We start from the raw sequence: 10,151 nt of genomic DNA on the forward strand, positions 1-10,151 counted from the left end.
ATCATCACTCTTTGGCAGAAAAGTGCTTGGACTGGACACTCTCTGGAAACAGGCTTAGGCACACTATTCCAGGATCACAAATTGGTCTGCAGAGACTAAGTCCTCCATTACCCAGAAGCCGTGGCAATGGTCAATTAGCAAGGCACCACAGTACCACCTAGTGGCCAAAACGCTCCTCTTCTCCTGCTCCCCCAGGTGTTAAGGCTGTCATGTCAGAGATTCAGAACTCTTTGGTCACCTATTTCAACAGTTGATCAGTCAGAGTTGGACAGAAACCAAACACACCCACTCTCTCTTTTTTTAATATTAACAAATACAAGCAGCAAAAAGGGCCAGCTGCTCTCTGCTGCTTCCCGGGGAAAAGCCAAAATACAAAACTGTGCCTTTAGCCTTCCTCTAACTGCAGGGCCTGCTTAGCTCCTCATTAGGCAGAGCTATTTTCCAGCCCAACTTCCCTCATCCCAACTCCCCAGTCAGGATGTGAGGCACATGGTTGCTGGCGGTGAGAAGAATACTGTAGTTCCAGCTTCTGCTCCTTTAAGTCTCAGCCAGGATGATGGTCACTCATATTCTGCAACTAGCCTCTCACTTGCCCTGGCCCAGAAGCCAGGAGGGCCTTCACTCACACCCACAGGAGCAGGCAGTAGGACTTCAGTCATCTTCAGATGACTCCTCTTCTGCCTCTTTTAACCATTGGATGAACCTCTGCAGCTGTAAGACAGCATAGAGGAGAGCTACTGAGGGAGGAGCACATAACCCTTCTGTTCTCCTTGGTGGATAAACAGCTCAAACAATCAGAGTCCCAGGGACCAACCACCCTGTGGACCAAGGGCCAGACAACCACCATGGCAAGAGGGTAGCCTGACTCACCTGTTGGTTCTTGCGCAACTGCCGGCCCTTGTCCGTTGTATCCCTTTGGTTGTACCAGCTTAGGATTGTTTCCTCAGCTAGGATCTCCAACTGGTAGAAAGCCATCAATACCTGCAGAAGGCCAGCAGAGATCTCAGGGATCATGCAGAGTCCAGCAAGATTAATGGATAACAGAGGAAGAGGAGGCAAGATCTTAGCACCTCTCACTACCAGGTTGTTAGCTCTCTTCTACACACTGAACAATCTTCTCCAAAACAGAAATGAGTAAGCTCTTCACGGTGGTACTGGGACAGGTATAACTTCTGGAACTATTGCTAGGTAGTGCTCTGCGCATTCCCAGGGCAAAGCTGTACTATCCCGGCAAGAACACAATACCAGAGATGGGTGATGCTGTTAACCAAACTCCATATTGGATTCATGTCAGTCTCTGTTTGTAGCTCCATGGAGGTCACCAAAGCCTGTTTCAAAGCAAATGCAGGACTACGAGTCTTAAGGTGGTATTCACCTTGGCCATGGAAGTACCAAGAGCTTCATGCTCCAGGAAGAAGTCCTCAATGGCTGCCAGTGCTTCCAAATGATCAGCTGCACGCTTTATGTAGTTCCTAAAAACAGGGCTCCAGGCCTTGAGCAGCTATGGAAGAAAGGAAAAGGGAGCTACAACATATGCCTGAGCACATATACCTGAACAGCAAAGAAAATAAATATTGATAGCATGCATCTTTCATGATATGGGAAGACAAGGAGATGATATAGGCCCTGTGGAATCATATCAGAAGGACTTAGTAACTGCTAGCAGTCAGGGTTGGGGAAAAAGAGGTTCCCCAGTGATGGTGAAAGGGGGTCAGATATGCAGGCTGCCTCAAAAATACCTATTCCCAGCCTACAAGCTGATCTCATTATGAGTCAAATCATTTACGGTCAGAGAGTCTAAAGTCCAGATCTATTCTGGGTATACCTTTGGGGTATGGTATAGCCTGAATCCTGGAGTCTCAAAGGCCACTCAGTATTGAACCTAACTGGACTCCTCTGGACCAACTAAAGCTGCTCTAGAATCCAGTCTGATTCCAGAGGTGAGGAGAAAGGAACCACAAGTAACATATTATGCCACTACAAGACCTTCTATTCCTGATTTCTTTTAAAATCACCACAGCAAGGATGTGTATTTGCTTCCTCCCAACCCCTTGTACTCAGCCCCAATCTTTGCTCACGGGAAGCAGCAGGGCACAGTAGCGGTTTGGATCCAGCGGGGAATCTATTTGTTGCAGGGGGAATTCCAGGACCACGTGGCTCAGTACCTGCATCACCTCTTTTAGGCTTATGTTGTAGGCGTACCTGTGGGGAGACAGTGGTGACACCAAGGCCTTCCTTGGCCCTTTCAGCATGCTATAGGGCTGACTTTGGTAGGACACTGGGGAAGAGGAAGTCAAATGGAACAAGGTGGAAGGGGAGAGTTTTGAAAGGAGGAATATGCCAAGACTAAAACCTAATGCTCTCCTTGCTCCAAATGCTACTGGCTTTGTACAATCTGGATGTCAAGGAAACAGGTTCCTATGTGGGGAAGAAACAGGAGAGCCTCTGTCTGGGATTACTCCAGGGAAAAAAATAGGGAGGGGCTGCTCTTACTTGAGAGAGTTGATCTCTAGGACTAGGTTATCACAAGAAATGTTCTCCTCCTTGCCCCGCTGTAGTGTTCCCACGACTTCATTCTGGAACACTAAAAGCAAGAATAAGTTCGTGGGGCCAACATTACTCCAGAATGTGTTAAGTCATCTAGTTTTGACTTGATACCAAACCCCTCGTGGGAGGAATACAACAAGTCTTTGGTTAGTTGATCCAGATAAAGAATAAACTGGAGGTTTCCCTCTTTTATCCCAAGATACTGCTTCCCTGGCCACTCACCTTTGATGTCATCCATCTGTGGGGAGCCTGCCCGGCTATCTAGCTCCTCAGAATCCATACTTCGCTCACTTTCTGTTTCACTTTCTTCTTCTATGTTGATTGTGAGTCCTAAGAACCCATAAAGGGTGAGAAAAAAGAAAAACAAGGAATGAGCCACTGACAGAGATTCATATATATGGCCTGTCTGCATGAATAAAGCAGTGAACAAGTAGTCTGACTCTGAAGTGTTCACTCTCCTTCAAAATGTTCTGATTTGGAAAGGGTGTGTGTATGGCAGGAATAGGCCTAGCTCACCCCACAGATTCTGCTGTAGTTCCTCCTCTTCTTCCATGTTCATGTCTGCAGCTTTCCAGAGGTAGCCCTGGCCTGCAACTCCGACTTCCGCTGGATTGAAACCTGGAAAGACATTGATCTTTAGCAAAGGCCTGTGGAAGTACCCATCCCTCCAGGAGGAAACACTGGTTTTTCTATGGGGCAGAAACACACAGATGCCCCACACCTGCTGAGCCTCACACCTTTCAGCTTCACTTTCTCCTTTTCTTGATCAGCCCCAGAATCATCACTGAACTGGCTATCATCCTCATCTTCCTCTGCATCTGGAGGGTGCAAAGAGATCACCGAGCCCTCAGGCAGTGTGATGTTTGGACCCACTACCACCTAGGAGAGAAAAAAGGAGTGGGTGGCACAGATCCATTAGTGTGTTGGAGAAAATTACATTCTGACAAAGAGAGTGACTATTTCTTACTAAGCCAAGTAGCAGGCCATGAAACCACTGGATTTGGGATCTCAATTCAGGCTGGATTATAGTTAAACATAGGTCCCTTCTGGTTTAGCATGACCACCACTCAGTTTGGGAACTGTACAGAGTATGGAACCAGTTCTTACGTGGGAAGTGAGGACACAGTGTGGCTTCAGTGTAACTTGTTCCTTGACCTCAGCATTGTCACAAAGCAGAGATTGATGGATCTGTGCTCCAGCAGCCACTCGAACACCCTGCCACAGGTAGGCCTGGTCCAGCACCACGTTATCACCTGACTCAGGACAGGAAGAACTCCTGGTCACTCAGGGTTCCAACTCCAGACCAGGGCCAATCCTGGAAGACATGGCTGACTGATACCAGCATAGCTCCCATCCAGCTCAAATACTCCATCCCCCAACTCACCAGAAATACCTGCTTCCCTTCTAAGCCCAGGCCTGAGAGTAGAACATTGCTCAGCCTGACCATCCTCCACCAGGTTTATGACAATTATAGACTATCACACAGGACTTAAGAACCTGAGAACCTTCAAGATTTCTGGGGACCTCTAGAACTCAAGAAACTTATTAGATTCATGTCCATATCTATCCCACCTCTTCTTGTACATTTTGAATTAAAATCTTATTGGTCTTTTAAAGGGGCAGTTCAATTTAAAGCATCACATTCCTACATCCAAAGTGAATCACTAAGAGGCTAACCAGGCAGTATGACAGAGTAAAAAGGACACTGGACTTAACTATCAGAATACTTAGATTTAAGCTCCAGGACTGCCTCTTTAGCTATGACCTTGGGCAACACAACCTCTTTGAGCCTTACCTATAAACTTGGGATAAGTAACACCTTTCTCACAAGGTTTTAGTGAGGATTAAATGAAATAATGTATGCAAAAGGCCTTTGTAAGCTGTAATGTACAGATGTTATTATTGCATGTTAATTACCCACTTGGTCCTGAATATGAATATAGGGTAGCCTGGAATGTGAGGAATCACCCAGTAAGAAGCTCACAGGGCACAAATTAAAGCTTCACTGTTTTTACATCTCTGTTCCCTCCTTTATTAAGGCAGCCACTCTAGTTCCCTATTCTCAAGGACTATTCCTCTGTATCCTCTGGAGACATGGGCCTCCCCAGGTTCCTACTCTTAAGATGACTGGCTCGACTCCCCCACCTGTGCTCACCAATGTGACAGCCAGGGCCAATGACACTGTTGGTGATGGAGCAATTGCTGCCAATGACAGTGCCAGAGCCCAGGAGCACGTTTTCCTCCAGGATGCTGCCATGGCCCAGGCTGACCTCAGGCCCTCGGTAGATGTTGTGCCGGGAATGAGTGCAGTTCTGAGTTGTGTTGTCAGTGAAGTTTGCCTCTGGGGTAAGAGGGTAGACCCATCGGCGGATGACATCAGCGCAGACAGCTGCATACATGTGTAGGTTGGAGACCCGGGCACCATATTCCCTAGTTGTCACATGCATGTGGATCTGGTTCCCTAGAATCTGAATGAGGACAAGGAAAGGGAGGTCGCCCAAGCAAACAAGCAAGAAAGAACACCCCCAGGTACAATACTTTTCTTACCTTCTTAAGTTTCCCTCTGCCTCTCAATGTCACAAATGGCCTGAGACTTTTCTTTGTGTACTGCTTCCCCCCAACCCCAGCTATTTTCCTCCCTCCTAAGGCTCAATAAAACAGAAAAGGGGACCAAAAGTTATCTGTATGAGATGAAATCTTAGCCCTCTTTTATTATTTTATTAAAAACATTTTTTTAAAAAAATTGATTGATTTTAGAGAGAGAGAGAAACATCAGTCTGCTGTTCCACCCATCCACGCATTCACTGGTTCACTCTTGCATGTGCCCTGGTAGGGGATTGAACCCAAAACTTTGGCATATTGGAAGGATGCTTCAACCAACTGAGCTACCCAGCCAGGCTTAGTGCTCTTTTAAAGAGGCACTGGGAGCCTTTTCTTACCTCCTCATTCACTAACAGGCCTCGCACAAAGTCGTCCCGAGTTTGATAGTCAAAGTTGTCTGTAAAGAGTTGAGCCACCTATGGGAGGAAGTTGGATGGGGTCAAGGTTAAGTGCTATTCTCTGGAAGCAAAGATAAGTCCCCAGAGACCTATCAGACCTATGACAGTGGAACAAGGGCCAGAATCCCAATATTGGGGTCAAGATGACAGCAACTATTTGCTGTAGAACAAATTAGAGAAAGAGGGAGTAGAAATATACTCTGGCCTTCTGGGGGCAGGGAGGGGAAGTAACACATCCTCAGAGTTCTACTCTTTGATGTTCAGCCCTGGCCCTGAATGGGTTCACCTGAGGAGAGCAGATGCTGATATGACAATCCAGTAAATCATAGCGAATCTCTACTCCATCTCCACTGCCCTGGAACAAGCTCTGTGGGGAGAAGTTATAAGGATTTTAACCAGTCCCACTGAATTCTGTCCCTTTCCCACTTCAAAAAACCCAGGCACCCACACACCAGAGGAAAAGAAAAACGTCGAAGGCCTTGGGTCTTCTGAAAATGGAGAACCCGGTTTGTGGCACTATCCATAGCCACTACTACATTGTCTTCATGGCAACGAGTTGGGTGACTAGGGGATGACTCCTTGAAGATCATTGTCATCACAGACACATTTTTTTCTAGCTTTCGCCTCAACCTACAAAGGATAGGAGGGAGAGAGTCTTAGGGCTCTGCTGGTCCCAAACCGTTGTCCCTACCATTTTCCCATCCTGACCTGTGTTCCTCCAGGGCTCTGGTAATATTGATGTTTGAGATGACGTCCCCATATACCAGAAGGAAGTCAGAGCGCACCAAGGCCTTGGCATCAACATCACGGAGAACATCCCCCAGTGATCGATATAGATCTGATGTAATTATTCGAACCACATTGAGAGATGTAGGGCGGCACCACTTGGATTTCCTAAAGGAAGGGGGGTGGTGGTGGTGAAGGGATTGAGTGAATCAAGCATAAAGACATGTAGAACGTCCCCATTTTTCTTCCCAATCAACATTCATACTCCTTCTCTATGGCTTTTTTAAATTCCTGCCAGCGTCCCTCAACTTCAAAGAGCTTTATGAACTTATAATTAATGGTTTCAGCATCCTGTGTTACAAGGCTTGTTTTATGGGTTAGAGAAACATGGATATTTCCTCTCCATAGCCTACCCCCCATCCTCAAACATGGATTTGAATTCAAATTCCTGCTAAGACTTATGTTATACAAAGTTTCCTGGGAACACACTTTCATGCCACTTTTCTCCTTTCAAAACCCAGACCAAATTTAGGAACTGGAAACTATGCTAACATCCAAGTCTTTATTTCCTCAGCTTCCATAAATCCTGACATTTACTTTTCCAAGACTTCACCAAACATTTGTTAAGTGCTTTTTATGTGTTTGGTAGTAAACTCAGCATTGAGAATATTAAGATGAGGAACACCCACATTTAGTGGCTTACCACAGCAATAAAAAAAAGAAAAGAAAAAGAAAAAGAAAACAAAGATGAGGAACAGCTCAATATTTAGAAGCTCAGTGGAAAAACAAACATTTTACTCTTATAACTTCCATATTGGAGCCATTCAATAAAAAGCAAAACCCACTGCGATCAAACTTTACAAGAGATTCAGGAAAAACCCAAATGTTATTTTTTAATTTTTGTCACAGTTTCAGCTGCTCACCTCTGATAAGTGAAGAGAATACCCTTAGACTTTACGATGGCCTCTACATAGACACATTTTCCCACTTATTTATTTATATTCATCCTTAGAAAACTGGACAAAAATGGTGAAACATGGAAAGAAAAGTTGCAGGGCCTTACAGTAAATGTTCCTTGATTTGAGCAGCTTTCCAACAACAAAACACAAAGGTTTCCTGTACACCTGTGGCAGTCAGAAATTCCAAAGTGTAGTCAATCAATGCCACGTTGGCCAGCGGCAAGAGGACCTAGATGAAAAATATGTGAAGTATTGAATCTGGCCCTCTGCGTACCTTTCTTTCCCCCATTACAACAACAATTTTCACTCCTATATCAGTGTTTCCAAATGCTATAGTTTTATCTTTCAAACTTAAAAGTAATCAGGCTTCTGCCTTTGATGTTCATAGCATGCTCTAAGCATTAGTCTAAGGCAGTGGTCGGCAAACTGCGGCTCGTGAGCCGCAGTTTGCTGCTCTGCTGACTAATGAGTTTGCCGACCACTGACCTAGACTCTCGAGTCCAATAATTACAGGCTGTTGTTGTTCCTTGTGATTAAGCCCCTAAGGTGTTGCAATTTCGATATAGTAAGCATAGAATCTACTTGCTTAGCATCAATCAGACACAGAGCTCTTATACTACCACCTCTGACAAAGGAGACTACTGGAAATCAATTATATCTCCAGATACTTAAGCATTGCTAAGTCCTTTCCCCCATAAAATTTCCTTCCTTGATCCTTTTCTAAGAGCCGGGGGCTAGCCAACCTCAATCACCTGTCCAAAATGAGTCGCCATTAGGCTTTTTGCTGGGAGTGAGGAGTTAGGATTTCCCCTGAACTGAATGCAGTTCCCTCTCTTTGAACTAGGAATGGCTGAGTGACCCAGCAATATCCAGGACTACCTCATAGCTCAGTCCAACCTACCCAGTGTCTAGACCAGGGATTTTCAACCGGTGTGCCACAAGAAATTTTAAAACATGCAACTACCTGACTAGTTAGTCAGGGGCACTGACCACTTTTCCCTTAGATCAGTGGTCGGCAAACTGCGGCTCGCGAGCCGCGGTTTGCCGCTCTGTTGACTAATGAGTTTGCCGACCACTGCCTTAGATTGTCAAATAAAAAATGACAATAGCCAACACAACGACAGATATCAGGTGTTAAAGAATCAACATTATACCTATTTTTTGGTCAGATCAGCAATATATATATGTACGTATACAGAATTTTTGTAATTAGCTTATGTGTGCCATGAGATGAAAAAGGTTGAAAATAGCTGGTCTAGACAACAAGATAGAGGCTGCTGGCAACCAGCCACTAAACCTGTTCTGGTCCTTTAGACAGATGGCACTGGCTGTCATTAAACCCTGGAAGGGAAAAAGTACACTGTACCCAGATCCAAAAGAGCTGTTCCTATAGGATCAGACCAGTCTGCTCTTTTTTTAGGCAAGAGGAGGTAATATTCCCTTTCACCTAAGGATTTCCTTTTTTCTCCGCATAAAGGCCTCGGGGGCGTTGACTCTCCGCGTGAAGGCTTCTCACAAGCGCTGCTTCTACAATTTAGCCCTCGCATGCCTCCCAAACCTGAGTTAGACAGCACTGTCAAGGCTGCCAGCCTCTCACCTGGTCAGGCTTTGACAGACTGCCTGCCTTTCCCCTAACTAGATAAACCCGATTTCAGGGAAAGAGTTTGAACACACGTCCTCCCAGAGCACGCCTCACCAGGCAGACGGAAGGATAACTAGCTTCAGCCCCCGCCACTCCGGCCCTCGTACTGCTCTCCCCAAGGCGCTCACCCGAGGCTGGTCCTTGGAGATGGGGAAAAAGCGGCGGTTGAAGCTATCCGCCACCAGAACTGCTTGTAGGGGCGGCGGCGGTTCCTCCTCCGCCGCTCTGGCTCCCCCACCGCCGCCACCGCCTCCCGGCCCGCAGACACTGCGCTTGTTGGCCCGACTGGGCATCGCACCAGGCGGGACCACCACAGGGGTCGCCATCTTCTTTCACTGCCACCACTTCCGCACGGAAACTGACACCGCACGCAGTAGGGGACAAAAAGGACCCAGTACTCAAAACGCGGAGGACTAACGAGGGGAGGGCGGGGAGAGAAGAGTGCGCGTGCGCCTCGCCTGGGCGCCAGCCCTGCCAGAAGGCTCAGCAGTTTGGAGTCGGCTTGGGGCGCGGCCGCCGTGAACTTGACCTGTTGAAGCGCTGGGGTGGGGTCCTATGGACCGCAGACTTGATCTACAAGTATAGTAGGCCTTCATTTGTACAAGATGAGAATCTTGCGGGATGATGAGACTTGTGGTCTCTGCGAAGGTGCCAGATCCATTCTGGATATGTAATCTTCCCCGCCCCTAGCTTGTTAAAAATTGTAATCTTCCGTCATTCTACTTATGCAATGCGACCCGGCACCTTGGGGAGCTCGAGTCAGACATCCCCTTCCCGCAGGGAACTCAGTCTACATAAACACAAAACGTGGTATAGTGGGGCGAGTAGTAATTCTCTTGAGCGCTGATTGTGGCCAGGTTCGACACAAGCATTATCTCATTTAGTTCGCCACATGTCTCTGTGAGAACATATTCGTTCAACAAACGTTTCTTGAACTCTATGAGGGGTGAGGATCACCCATCTAGTAAGTGGAAGAACTGGTATTGGAACCCGATCTGTCTGACTTCATAGTTCCACATTTTTTCCTGCCAAGTTATGTGGGTGATAAAAATTACTCTTTCATGATTTCTTCAATTATTCATTCATTCAGCCTCTTAGCATTTATTGAAACCCTATTCTGTCTCCATCAGGGTGGAAATAGGGGTGGATCCAAGAACACCATAAAGTTGAGTGGGTCTGGAGTTAAGCAGCAAGCTTTCCAGGCAGAAGGGACTGTGAGCGCAAAAAGGTCCGAGGCTCGAGAGGCGCCCACTACTTGGGGAAAGAGCCGGTGGCTGC

The 10,151-nt window shown here is 46.6% G+C and overlaps 1 protein-coding gene across 2 annotated transcripts; it reads right to left on the bottom strand.

Annotated features, from left to right (window-relative positions):
• Positions 1–284: 284 nt before the first annotated feature.
• EIF2B5 (eukaryotic translation initiation factor 2B subunit epsilon) lies at positions 285–9,272 on the bottom strand. Of its 2 annotated transcripts, XM_080654980.1 has the most exons (16): positions 9,002–9,272; positions 7,336–7,460; positions 6,255–6,440; positions 5,999–6,176; positions 5,833–5,913; positions 5,487–5,564; positions 4,703–5,015; positions 3,655–3,800; positions 3,285–3,426; positions 3,064–3,165; positions 2,770–2,877; positions 2,494–2,584; positions 2,079–2,202; positions 1,376–1,501; positions 871–981; positions 285–711 (listed from the first exon to the last, which is right to left on the bottom strand). In XM_080654980.1, exons 1-16 carry the CDS (start codon positions 9,197–9,199, stop codon positions 652–654), a joined length of 2,169 nt encoding a protein of 722 aa, XP_080511106.1. In that variant the 5' UTR covers positions 9,200–9,272; the 3' UTR covers positions 285–651. The 2 variants fall into 2 exon arrangements, with proteins under 2 accessions (XP_080511106.1, XP_080511107.1); XM_080654981.1 differs by lacking the exon at positions 5,833–5,913 and having other exon boundaries at positions 9,002–9,256.
• Between the last annotated feature and the right edge of the window lie 879 nt (positions 9,273–10,151).

The sequence above is a fragment of the Plecotus auritus genome (genome assembly GCF_963455305.1).
Source record: "Plecotus auritus genome assembly, chromosome: 2".
Lineage (NCBI taxonomy): Eukaryota > Metazoa > Chordata > Mammalia > Chiroptera > Vespertilionidae > Plecotus > Plecotus auritus.

What these genes read in the sequence shown, in the direction of transcription:
- EIF2B5 (XM_080654980.1), bottom strand. Translation starts at nt 9,199, where the DNA reads ATGGCGACCCCTGTGGTGGTCCCGCCTGGTGCGATGCCCAGTCGGGCC. An exon ending in CAAATCAAGGAACATTTACT is followed by an intron (nt 6,441 to 7,335) that starts GTAAGGCCCTGC and finishes CCCTTCCTTTAG; the next exon opens with GAAATCCAAGTGGTGCCGCC. An exon ending in ACTGTGCCCTGCTGCTTCCC is followed by an intron (nt 1,502 to 2,078) that starts GTGAGCAAAGAT and finishes TTTCTTCCATAG; the next exon opens with CTGCTCAAGGCCTGGAGCCC.